A 13,582-nucleotide genomic window follows, 5' to 3' on the forward strand; every position below is an offset into this window, starting at 1 on the left:
AGATCACAGCCCAACACAAGAGAACGTGGACAGATGTGGCCATGATGCACCCTATGGAACATATTAGGGAACTGGAAGAGAGAAAACCTCTGAGTTTCTTTGCAAATGTTCATTCTCTCCAAGCTCTGCACTGCTCTCCCAAGGTGCTGACATCTCAAATCTATAGTGAACTCCAATATGGATATAAACAGCTTTATATCCATTGAAAACATTCTCCAGTTTTGGGACTTAGGATGTTTATAATCTCACAGTAGTGAGTCAGGGATTTCATAGGAAATCCTTTCAGGCATGGATTGGATCGTAAAATATGCTTGTGAAGGTTCCAGGATCATTAAGTCACACACCATTGCTAATGCCCTACTCACAGAAGCAGCAGTCACACTTACCTTTGCAAACAAAGCATTTAATATGGAAATATTTGCTCTGAACTCTCAAAACTTCTCCTTTGCATGGTTTTCCACAGGTATTGCAGAGAATTGCAGTACTGGATGGCTTCTCCAGCTGGCTATGTACAGCCTGTGGTTGTGAAACTGCAGGGGAAAACAAAAAGCAGAGCATTTTAAAGGCCATAAATGCATCTTCTCTAAGACCTACAAGCAATGACAATTAACACCTAGGACAAATCAGCTCAAGCAGATTAAAATTTTAACTTCTGGAATTTGCCAGCACAGCAGAAAAGATCTGCCAAAAGGAATTGAGCCAAGCCAGCCGTTATTTCATAACTTTGAAAGCTTTTGACTGAAAACACTTCAAACATAAATCAGAATTCCTTATAGAAGAAAGAATCCACATGATCAAGTCTTGAGAGCCTCCACCTGAGTTTAAAAAAATGCTTTGTCATATTTTCTCTTCAAGAAATCAAAGAATACAGATAAAAGCTATAGGTTTTTATTCAAAATATCTTTAATGGGACTTGGTAACTCTTACACTGTGAGCTACTGATCTTTAAAGTTCATAGTAAATGCTTTTTATTACTGATTTTAAGGCAGAAATACAGCTCTGTAGGTGTTTTGAATACTTCTGAAACATTGGCATCCCTGTAAATAGCACACATATCTGACCATTAAACAAAGTTTTCTGTCATTTTGTAAGGAAACCACAATTCCAAGAGGTTCGATTAATCTAGGTTAGTGAAAATTAAGTGAATTAAAAATTTGCTGCCATCTTGTGATGTAAATTAGAAATTGCATTTACTGTGCTGTTGATAACACAAGATAAGTTGGCATCTCAACGTGTTATGTGGAACAGGTGAGATATGACCTCATTCTTGCAGTCCTGCTGCAGCACTTGCATCAATATTTTATCACAGTGTACTTAGGAGTCAAGAGAGGAAACATCAAGGCAGTTAATTATAAAGGAGCTGTACTGTAACTCAACACATCTGGCTTTTTCCCTGTGTGAAGAATTAATAACAGGAAAGCATATAAAGCATTTCAAGTCAATGACATATTTAATGACATTTTCTTCTGTAGTGAGGCATGCTTACTCAAAGGCTGGATTGCTTATTTCAAAGGGATTTTGTTTAAATTTTAGCTACAAAATAAACTCACCAACCAACCAAGCAGTCAAGATGAAGCAACCTCTCATACACCAATATGCTTCAGCAAAACAAGGCCTTTCCCCATCCACTGAATTGAAGGAGTCAGTGTTTCAGTAAGATGCTAAGCTTCCCTCCCACACACTCTTCCAGAGGACTTGCTGCAAGTTTTACCCAAAACAGCACTTTCTACTCCTGCAACTGAAGTGGTTTGGGGTTTTTTTTAACCCAGAAGATACATGGGCTTGAGCTTCTCACCACATTATTCACCACCCATTAGCATTTTGCCTTGTCTGGTAAAATTACACGTTCTGTGATGGTCAAAAAGTTCTGCTCAAGGCATTGTGAACTTTGGAGCAATTACTGAAGGCCTGGTTATAATTAAGGACATCTCCAATAAAAACAACATAAGCATGACAGGCAGCTGGAAGTTTATAAGAAGGCAGATGCCCAAACTTGCACAGAGCAAGTAGTACAGATCGTTCAGGCAACGATGAGGGTCTGAGTTACTCCTCAAATAAAAACAGAGGAAACTTTGAACTTTGCAATATTTTACTTTTGACGCAAGAATCTCTCTGTACTGTAACCTGCCCAAAACAAACGACCCACCCTGAAAAAGAATCAACCCTGTAAGAAACCAAAGTATTTTCCTGAGTTAGTTACTAGAGTAGTGGCTAGATGTGCAACTATAAATAGAGGTTTGTTCTTTCCAGATTTGCTAACAAACATCAAATTCATAGCATGTAATTCATTAAAGACTTGACTTAAAAGGAGCTGACCATAGCCAGAACATTTGGGCTTAAACAGTTGCATTTGAAATATAAAATTCTGACTGGAACAATTAAACAACTGACTTTTCTTCACACTCAACTATTCCCCTGTTTCAGCCTTTCAGAACAGCATCTCTCCAGAGGCATCTGTGCCTGGCCAGTGCAGAAGGCTGCCAGCTCATGCTGTGGTGTGTCCCACAGGGCAGAGAAACCCAGCTCAGGAATTCCAGCCGCAGGGCAGAGCAGGGCAGGAGGAAGCCAGGAGCACTGCCAGAGGGCAGCCCACCCCTCCAAACACACCCTTCCCTAAGTGACAACAGCCTCCCATTTCCAGAGAAAACACTGCTTTTCTACTTGATTTCTTGCCCCTGGGAGTCCAATGCTGCACTTTTTGCAAAGCAGCAGAACACTGAAAATTGTTGCAAAGTTGGGTTTTTTTTTTGGTTTCTGGCAATGGTTACAAACTCAAAATGTGACAGAAAACAGAAAAAAAATGATTTCCGTGATGTATTTGGTGCTCAGTGTCCAGAGCTACAGGGCAGGACTTCACACATTTCCTTCCCTTTGGGTCTCTAAATTAAGGTTTGTAATTAAAAACCCAGTAACTCAGCTACAAAAGAAATTAAAAAAGGAAAATATTTAGGTTTGGGTTTTTTTTAAATTCTTCTTAGAAATTTCTTTTGGAATTTTTGTATTAATCTTTAAGTAACACAAAGCATATTTAAAATACACACTGCAGACAAAGAAGTAATTATTTTTCTCTTCTTCAGTTCAGAGCTACTAAGTATTTCACACAAAACCCCAGTGGGACTACAGTGCCTCTGAGATCATTACAAAGAAGTCCTTCTGAAGACAGTTTAAAACACTTACTTCTCCATCTAGTACAACAAAATCATATAACTAATCATATATTAGTTTATATTTTACATTTATTTATTTTACATTTATTTATTTTACATTTATTACACTGACATGTAATATGGTTTAGGTTGAAATTTCAACTGCTGATAATCCTGAGAAACTAATTCCGTTAGGGAACTTTACATTTTAACTTACGTTTCAAACTATATTTAAGGAGATAAGTTTACATGGCAATTTTCAGCATTCTACCTTTATGCCTTTATGTATCAAAATCAGTCTTCAAAGCAGCAGAAGAAACAATCAACAAATTTAATAAGTGAAATAATGAATTACTGATGGAATGTAATGATCTGAGACTACTCATCAGATCATAACTAACTAAAGAGTTAATTTAAAATTAAATTCTTCCATTATATCCTGATTTGTAGAAATTTCCTTCTTAACTCTAAGCTACTTTTTCTAAACAAAATTACAACTGAATACTTGATTCTCTAAATTTGCCTTTCTCCCAGACTACATTCTGCTCCTCATTAATCCTGAAACCCTAAAAGGATCCCACTGCACTCACTTTTTGACAAGGACAAAAACTGGCAAGGAATGAACGAGCAGTTTCCACAGGACTTCTTTGTGCAAGGCTTGTCTGCTGGGGACATTACTGCCAGTATTCTTGCCAGCTGTCCAGTGCTCACACATCTCTGATGTCAAGACTCAGTCTGTGTCCACCAGGCTACACAGTAGATAATTCTGCTTAGTTCTAGACCAAGTAGGGAGGGCACATTAACCAGAAACAGTTTGCTGAAGAATTGTCAGATAAGATAAACTCCTCACTTTTATACTGCTTACTCTAGACGTGCACTTGCTGCATGTACCACAGGGAAGGAGGGACAGTGGCATTGTTTATTATTAAAGCTGCATTACACATCTTATGGCCACTGTGATGTTTTCAGTGTGCTTATAACTTTTGCAGACTCACAGAATATCCTGAGTTATAGACAGGGATCATCAAGTACAACTCTTGGTCCTATAGAGGATCATCCCTAAAAATCACACTATTTGCCTGAAAGCTTTGCCAAACTTTACCCATTGACATGAACATTACTCACATTTGATGATCTCAAACTCATTTCTTCAGGAAAAATTTCAGACAAAATGTTTATGCTTTTTATAAAGGTGAAAAAAGGTTAGTATACAATATATTGGTTTTCAACATTAAAAAGAAAGCAGAGCAGCTTGCTTTTGGAAATATTGGGATGAAAGGCTGCAGCCTGACCTCTGTGAACAGAGACAGGTACACTGGATCCAAAATCCACAGCTTGTGGTAAAAAGCCATCCCTTTGACCAAGCCCAGCTCCTTTGTCATTGTAGACTAAGCAAGACTTAACAGCTCTGGGGACCAGGATAAGGTGCCAGAGATAGGGAAAAGATTTGGGTGAGACAGGAACACTTTGGAAGCAGAACAAGACAGGCTGGTGGCAGTGACAGAAGGAAGAGGATTCACAAGTCCTTGGCTATGCTCTGCTCAGAAGCCTGGGACAGAAAATGTCACCTCCTCTCTGCTGCGAGCAAACTGCTGAGGGAATTCAAACTCTCAGCAAAAGAGCCAGTCTAGGATTGGTCTATGCAGAAGATGACAAACTCCTTTGCTATCAGGTTCTCCAACAGCTAAATGAGAAATCTTCATGGCAGATTACACACCTGATGAAGAAACATGTCCAGAAACTGCAGAATTTGACACAGTCCTAATGCTTTTTCCAGTTTTGTTGTGTTTTGTTTCAACTCTGCACAGGAACCTACAGAAGACATTTCTGAGCTTGGAAAGTACAGAAAATTAAGAAGTGTCATGCTTAAGAATGCACATTTAATCTGGAATCAAACCTCAACTGTGAAGTTTAACAATAAAGACTTCCACCTTCTTTGTTTACTATAAGGCCATATAACTCATTTGCACCACATTATTTAACTCTGTTCTAAAAAAAAAACAGTTTAATAGATTTACTGCTCTTGCTGATTAAAGAAGCCCAAAATTATACAAGGCCAAATGACACAATTTGAAATTATAATCTCAGAATCCTTGAATGATTTGGATTGGAAGGGACTTCAAAGGTCACCTAGTTCCAATCTTCCTGCATTGGTAGGAACACCTTCCTCTACACTACATTGCTCAAAGCCCCATCCAACCTGTCCTTCCATGATGCTGACATTTTAAAGAGTACTGTGGTCTAAAGAAATATGTAATTTGAGTAGAGAGACAAGAGTCATATGAAAAGAAATTTTATTCCTAATATTTGCAACCCACCCAATTAATTCTCAATGCAGGGAAAGCGGTAATTCCTCACCAAGGCTCCTGGAAGGACAGTGCAGAACCAGAGCCCAAAGGCAACAATGAAAGGAAAAACAAAGGGCTTGGGGGGTGGGGGCACCTTCCCTGTTCCTTTCTGTGGGTTTTTTCTGGGGCTTTTATTATTGTGTTCTGGAGGCTGGGATAAAGAAGTGCAGGCCTTTCATTTCAGGCTCACACAAATAAAGTATCATTGGTCCGTAACAGCAACCCTCCATCAGCAGATAAGATACAACAATTTTCTTTAGCAACTAAAGAAAAGGCTCCTCCATAAATCCACCACCTTTTGCCTCATGAGATGAAAACATATTTTTGAGTGGAAAAAATATTAGACATCAATATTTAAAACTGTAATTATAAGCTGTTTAGTTCATAATAATGTTCAGCTTTTTCAACAAAGGCAAAGGCCACATTCCAACTCTGAACCAAAACCACACAGCAATAGTAAGGGATGTTATTCTGCAAGAAGGAATTACCAGCAAATTATCTTTGTGTTGACACTGAAACCTTTCATCTCTATAGCTACAGGTGGTTACTGAGAAATCAAAATAAACAAATATGAGACCCAAATGCCATTTACTCACTAAGTATTTGAGAAACAGGACAAAATTGTTGATTGCTAATATGCTGTATCAAGTGACTTGGTGAGGGTGAGGTTCACAGCAGCTCAGAGGGGAATTAAATTTGCAATCTTCCTGGAGCAGGATTAAAGAAGACGCACACAAGTACTGCAGGAATTAGAGACTGGAGTTTAAGTTGTTATTTTAACAAACCCTTCTTGTATCAACTGAGTCAAAACACTCAGGGCTGAATTTAAAAACATCCAGATGAAAACAAAGGAAAGAAGCATTTAAGTGCTTCTATATATCCCAGTGAAGCGTTATTCCCACTGCAGAGCTGGCCCCTGCTCTCTCCCTATCTTGTGTCTGTGTTTAAAATCCAATGATGAGGAGCTGTTCTGAAGTGAAGATAACACAGAAATACATAATACACTAATACATGCAGTGGTCAGAGAGCTACATGGGTGTCAGCTGTACATTTAATTTAGATAAGGGGGGGTTGGTTGTTTTTTTTTTTTTTTTTCTCTTAAGAACCAGTGATTCATTATGGAGGCTTGAGGGGGCCTGAGACCCCATTCGTCCTTTCCAGAAAAAAAGATGAGATAAAGAGTAATTGTGTAATGGGAACTCCACAAGCTCTTCCCATCCATCCTGCCAACCCCACTCAGCAGTGGGCAAGAGCCATTCCCTGGCCCCACCCCTGCCTAAGAAGCAGACATGTTAGATCTTCTGGAAAAGAATATTAAATAACTGGTGATAACCTGGTTTACCCTATTTCTCAATTAGCCCCTTGTGTTAAATGACTTTACAAATATGTTTCCCTGCTTTATGGCACCTTCTCAAAAAAATGTCCTGTTCCTCTGTATGTCTCATGAGAAACCAGAAGATCAGGAGGACAAAGGGAAAGAAGTTTTGCTGTCAATGTCCATATGACATGGTCCCTCGAGCCATCCAGCTGGCCACACAAAGGGCTGAAGTGTCCCCAGGCCAGCACACAAACTAACTCTCTTTCCCAATAGTGTTTTTGTGCACCAAGAGTGTCTGGGCATCCCCTCAGAAGTGCTCACTGCTCTTTCCAAGACCTCTGTGGTGGCTCCTCCAGCAAAGCACTATTACTTCTCTCTTTAGTTCCTGTATTTTAAGAGAAAATAGTCATCAAATTCGATAAATCTCCACATCAATATGTCTCAATTTAATTCTTCCACAGTGTCCAAAAATACAAAAAAAAAATGCTTAAAGAACTGTGCTCCTTTTTGAAATGCATACCTGCTTTTACTACATACAAGCAACCACTCCTACAGTGCCTTTCCAAGGCATGCCTTTTCCAGCACTTCCTACTCATCATCATCAAAACAGAAACCCACAGCTGATACAGGCCAGGCACACAGCACAACTGAGCTGACCTCTGCTTTTACCGCCAATTACAGAGTTTATGGGACCAGAGGCAAAAGAGAGGTGTTATCCAACAGGATGTGAATAAACCAAGCACAGGAGGTGCAACACAGCTCGAGTATTCACACAAGATTTTCAAATCGCACCATATGCTCTGTGCTAAATTCACATCACATAAACAAACCCAGCATAAGCTAACCTCCTGCCCTCATTATTATAAATAATAAAATTATTTAAATTATAATAATAAAATATTTACTGAATTCAAACACAGTTCATAAAAATCTCTGCTGAGTTGGAGTAACTGCTACAGCAGTATTGTAAAGGCTATTTTTGTACAGGTTTAGGCAGATTGCAATGAGATAGGATATAGAAACAATACTCCAAGATAGCTGCATAAAGAAATAGGGACTTTTTTCCCATTGTAGTCTAATATAAACACTGAAGTCAATTTCCATTTGAAAAAACGAGGAAAGTTTTCAAATTGAGCTGTCAGCTAACTACCAGACTCATTATAAATTTCCAAATCGCCATTAAAAGAACACAAAGCATAATTTACAATAAATGTTTAAGCATCTTTCCCCACTCTGCTGTGTTTCCACATAAACACAGAGCTGTTATTCTCACAGCAGCATCAGTGATTCAGTTACCAGAGCCCCAGATGAAAAGCGAGTCATTTCAGGTCTAGGCTGACCAGAATGCGGAGTCACCACACTGTACCTGTATCTTCGGGCATTCCTGCATCAGTTCCCTTCCAGAGGGGCAATTCCCGCAGGAGCCGTGCTGCTGGCTGCGGCGGGAGCGGGACCCGCGGCGTGCGCTGCCCCCGCCGCCGGCACCCAGCGCGCCCGCGGTCAGGTGACGCCTGCGGCACCCCCGCACAGGCGGCGGCGGAGCCAACCTCGTCACCGCCGAGCAAAAATAGCGTCCGACAGAAGCCGAAATATTGTCACGTCCGTGGCGGTGGCACCACTGTGCCGGAGGGACCGGATGCAGGACGTGCCAGCAAGGGGTGCCTTCGCATCAGGTGATACCACAGCCGCTTCGCGGTGGTGCTGGGCACCTGGGGAGAAGGGCTAAAAGAACTAAAAGCTGCAAAATCCTTGTCATAAATTAGAAATACGGGCTGAGGTAGCAGGGAAATCCCTTTAGACACCCCCCAAACACAGCGGTCCCTTCCCCCTGGTGCAGGAGGGCACAGCACTGATGGCAGAAGGAGATGATGAAAGCGGTGAGATGCTCCCACTGTGCAATACCTGGCAGCCAAAAATCTCTGCCCTGATTGCTCAGATGGAGTTGGAATGAGTATCACTGGAATAACAGTAATGTGTGCAGCTATTTAAAGCACTACATGGGAACAGAATGAGCACTTCTATAAGTACTCTGACTTCAGGAATCTATATGGTGAGGACACAACTACCCTGGGCCATGCCAGACATGGTCTCTAACTTTAAATAGCCCTCAGCTGACATGGCCTGAGACCCAGAGCACAGATCCCAGCTTCTATACACTGAACCAAAACTATTAACTACTCAATTTAAAAAAATCTTCTATATGCATTATCTTGCAGCAATACCTTTTGACACAAAACTCTTATGTCAGCTTTTTATTTTGTTCAATATTGTTGTGCTGCCTGCATGAAGCCAAATCCATCCTCACTCTCTTTTGGATCACCATCAGCCATCCTGGCTGAGCTCTCCAGATACTTGCAGGGTTTGGCCTACTTAGTTTTTCCCAGCGGCTACTTCAGCTTGGCAGAAACACAAAAGGCACTTCGCTAAATGGCAACACTCTGAAGGCACGTAAATTAATAGGCAGGAAAAGTGAAAGGGCTTTCACTCTAACACAGCCTTTCCCTCTGCTTGCCAGGCTCCCAAGGCTAAATGCTTGGTAACTTGCATTTTAACACTGAACGATCACAATGCAGTCACACAGTGCACTGATTTGTATTTACAATTTGAGGTGTGATCCCTGAGCCTCCCCTGCAGTCTCACCACTTGGCTGCAGCAAAGGAGAAATCACACTCGAGGAGCTCAGAAGGTTTTCGTGGTGTTTCTGAGGAACTCCATCACCACCCATGGGCTTCACAGGCACAAAGCACGAGGCCATTGCCCTTCTTTAGCATGATGGGCTGACTCATGATGGGCATGACAAGGGACAGCAGTGGCAGCAGCACAGGCGAGAGATCAGAGACCTGCTGCAAATGATCCAGAAAACTGTGTAGCTTTAACCTGATTTCTCAGATCAACACAGACCAAACACCTGTAACTCCACTGTTTTAACAGTAGTAAAAGCACACTGCCCTTGCTACAGAGAAGGACAGGACACCTGGCTCCTCTTAAAATCTCAAGTGAAGTCCTGGTAGGCACAGCAGTGCTCTCACCCTTCCTGTTTCAGGTTTGCTTTTTCCAAGGTTACATTACCCAGGTCAATGCCGTCACCAGTATCTTTGCAAACAGCCACCAGACAGCAATGAATTTAGGCCACTCTGAAATGGATTAGCTGGCTGCAAAATTTTTATAACCTGTGGTACCATGAATTAAAAAGGACATTTAAAAAAGATTTCAGACCTGTTCCTAATTAACTTACACTTTTTTTCCTGTACTCACTGCCCTCTTCCCAAATGTAAGCTAAAGTGAATGTCAGTAGTACTTCGACTGGTTATAGTTTAGTTTTAGGTAGTTCCTGCAAGGAACAAGGAGTTAGACTTGATCCTCATGGGTTCGTTTCAGTTTGAGATATTCCAGTAGGATTCTAGGAATGTGGCTCTAGGAAGGTGACAATGCATAGTCTAACCCTGTTTCTGTTCTTCACTGCACTTCACTAGGCCCATTTTGAGCTTTTGTCACAGTCAGCCTCTGAAAATGTTTTGGAACAATTATTTCATTAAATGTAGAAAAATGTAGAGCATGTTCTTCACTATAAAATATGGAAGTATTTTCTAGCTAAGAATTCTTTTAAAAATCAGAGCTATAACACCACCTGAGATTCAGGGACTTGGCAATATACAACAGGTATGTACCTGTTAGCTTGCAGCAGCTCTTATGTTGCTTGGGATTGGCATATTGGTTTAAATTTTAGGTTGTCCTGTGTGGAGTCAGGAGCTGGACTCAACAATCCCCATGGGTTTCTTCCAACACAGGAGCCTTTATGATTTTATACAACTAAGTCCCTGGACTTTAAGTCGCTCAACAAGTTTCTACCCAATCGTATATATGTCTGTTCAATAGCAAATGGGGACTCCATAGAGTCCAGTCCCAATACAGATTAAGATATTAATTTTTCATAAATAATCTCTGATTATTGAATTTTACTTTGAAAATGCTAGAAAATACAAGAAATCATCATATTTCACAATTTTTCTCAGTACATTTTAAGATGTATTTTCTTCTAAGTTGCTAAAACTGGTTGCAGTGCTGCTTCATGTTATTTTTGCTTTTGGTAGTTTTGATCCAGCTTAGCGATAATTTGGATTTTCTACTGGGGAAAATACACAAAGAAAAAGAGGCACTGCCCTTTTCTCTGTGGCAACAGTGACAGGGCCCCAGGGAATGGCCTGTTGACACAAATGGAGGTTGTGTCAGAGGAAGTTTAGGTTGGATATCAGAAGAAGGTTCTTCACCCAGAGGGTGGTTGGGCACTGGAACAGCTCCCCAGGGAAGTGGTGACAGCACCAGCCTGGCAGAGCTCAAGAAGTGTTTAGACAATCCTCTGGGACACATGGTGTGACTCCTGAGGATGGCGCTGTGCAGGGCTAAGACTTGAAACTTTGAGGATCCCTGTGTGTCCTTTCCAACTCAGGACACTCTATTACATGAAAAATACAATAAAATTAAATATACTTCTATATATAATGATACAGATTTCAGTAATATTTTATCACTAGGACAAAAATAAAATTAAGTAATAGATGTTTCCTCCTAATTATCACAATTTATTAATTGAACTGAGATATTCCTAGCAGCTCTGTCCAAAGCTGGAACTACTGCTGAATGGCCCACATCCCCAAGCATTCATGATAGAAACAAAAAAGGACAAACCCATGGCAGAAGTGAAAATGAGCAGGAAAAGGGTAAATTAGGTAAATGGTGCCTGTACCATGTAAACTCATGTCTTCCAACTGTCTGCCCAGCCTCTCTTGCATTAATCCAATTTCTGCTGGGAATGGACTTGCAAAACCACCCAACTCCGCCCCAGTGACCTGTTGCATGCCACCAAAACCTGTCCTGCTCAGAAACAGCCTGAGTTTAAACTTCTGACTCTCAAACACCTCCATCCTCAAGTCCATGCATGAGATAACACTTCTCATTAGCTGCACAGCAATGAGCCACATGCAATTCCCCTTTAATTGAAAGACGTGCAAGCAGGTCAGAGACAGTGGGCTCTTGTACAAGGCACTGAAATAAAGAACTTGCTCTAGCAGGGAGCTTGGACTAGATGAACTCCAGAGGCCCCTTCCAACCTCAGCCACTCTGTGATTCTGTGAATCCTGCATATTCATGAAGCAGGGAAAATCAGACTGAGGATCCACTCTGAATTCTGACGGAGAGCAGGCAGCTGTGTTTGCTCCAGAGGTAACTGGGTCATGAGTCCTGCTCTGCTCCTTGCTATCTCTTGGGAATAAAGAGATTCCTTCAGCCCTGAAATCCATGATGACAGCCCTTGATTGCTGGCCAGCAAGTTGGATGAATGAAAGCAGAACTTCTCCCACTCCCAGCTCCTTTTTCCAAGGGGGATCTCTCTATGGCAGACCTAGATCCAGACCAAAGCTGGCATTAGACCCCTGTGCTCCCCCAGCTAGAATGAAAGCACCATCTAATATTCTTCAGAAAACTGTGCACCCAAAATAGTGAGCAAAAATCAAATATATACCCTACAAAGCCTTTAGCAGAGATTTTATAATGGCAAACAGTGGTGTATCAAACCTAAAAACAGGGTGCAAGAAAATGCTTAGAGAACTGAAAAAGCCAAACACTGCCCCATAATAAGGTGAGAGGACATCCAGAATGCAGTGTGCAAAGTGACCCAGGTCAGGGCATACAGGGATAGGGTCTGGTTAGCAGCAGAGAGACAACGAGAGGCACAGAAATGGTCCCGCAGGTCACACACCTTCAGGAATGAACCTGCTACCCCGGGACTCTGCTGACCTTATAAAACTCCCAGGGACTGCCAGTAAAATGGAGCAGACCTCAGATAAGGAAAGATCTGCTAAGGTAGAGGTTATAGGCTACAATTTAGCTCAGAGAAAACCTGTCATCTAATAAGGATATGGCAAGCAATTAACAAAAGGTTAATAAAAGGTTTCTAAAAGGTCAGGCGCTACAAGGGACTTTTCACAGAAAGGACTTCAAAAAGCAAGAGGGAAACTCTATACCCAGTGGTGAGCTAGCACAATGGGATGTATTGTATTAAGGGAAGGCATCCTGGCTGCAACAGAAAAGGTACTGTAACAAGAACCACCCAGGAAAAAATCAGAATTTTATGTGAGGAAAATCAAATAAGCAGAACAAGGCAATAAACGTCAGTTGGTGTAGCCAAAATGTGCACGTGGTAGGCATGAGAATTAAAAAAACTCATTTATATATTTGAATACAGGAGGATTTAAACTACAATGTGATATTGGCATTTGGGGGATTGTGAGTGGGCAAAAAAGATGACAGGCTCTGCAAAGACACCAAGATAATTTTTGGGTATTTCTTTTGGGACTAAATGAATGCATGGAGAAGGCTTTAAAGGGAAGATTCTTCTGTGTGGGCTGATGCTACATGCACACAAAGAGAGAAAGAGATTACTAAATTTTAATTTATCATTGTTTTATATATAAAATTACCATTTAAATTGTCTGGATTTTTAATCAATAGAAATGTCAAGTGCTTTAATAGAGAGTAAACAGAAGTATTACCTAAAGAATTAGACAGACTTAAAGGACCTTCATTGCACTGCTCTCTTCTGAAAAGTTACACAGAAATTGCCATAATTTTTCAATCACCAGCTACCTTACAATATTATCAAATGATGATGTGGGTACGTGCTATCCAGAAAAAAAAAAAAAAAAGATTCAACCTCTCATGTGTTTTAATTGGAATCAATAAATTTAACTTTGAAGATTTCTTACAAAAAAAAA

General features: G+C 40.8%; 1 protein-coding gene across 7 annotated transcripts in view; it reads right to left on the minus strand.

Annotated features, from left to right (window-relative positions):
• ABLIM2 (actin binding LIM protein family member 2) overlaps nucleotides 1-13,582 on the minus strand; it is a 127,576-nt gene that overhangs the window by 90,969 nt on the left and 23,025 nt on the right. For 4 of the 7 annotated variants that reach the window (XM_053941030.1, XM_053941029.1, XM_053941028.1 and 1 more), the window contains exons 1-2: nucleotides 8,179-8,331; nucleotides 387-530 (exon numbers count right to left, since the gene is read on the minus strand). In XM_053941030.1, the coding sequence (XP_053797005.1) occupies nucleotides 387-530; nucleotides 8,179-8,194 (160 nt within the window). In that variant the 5' untranslated portion in view covers nucleotides 8,195-8,331. Of the gene's footprint in view, nucleotides 1-386; nucleotides 531-8,178; nucleotides 8,332-13,582 lie in introns of those variants that run through there. The other 3 variants (XM_053941027.1, XM_053941025.1, XM_053941031.1) reach the window with 3 other exon arrangements.

Source organism: Vidua chalybeata, chromosome 4 (assembly GCF_026979565.1).
Source record: "Vidua chalybeata isolate OUT-0048 chromosome 4, bVidCha1 merged haplotype, whole genome shotgun sequence".
NCBI lineage: Eukaryota > Metazoa > Chordata > Aves > Passeriformes > Viduidae > Vidua > Vidua chalybeata.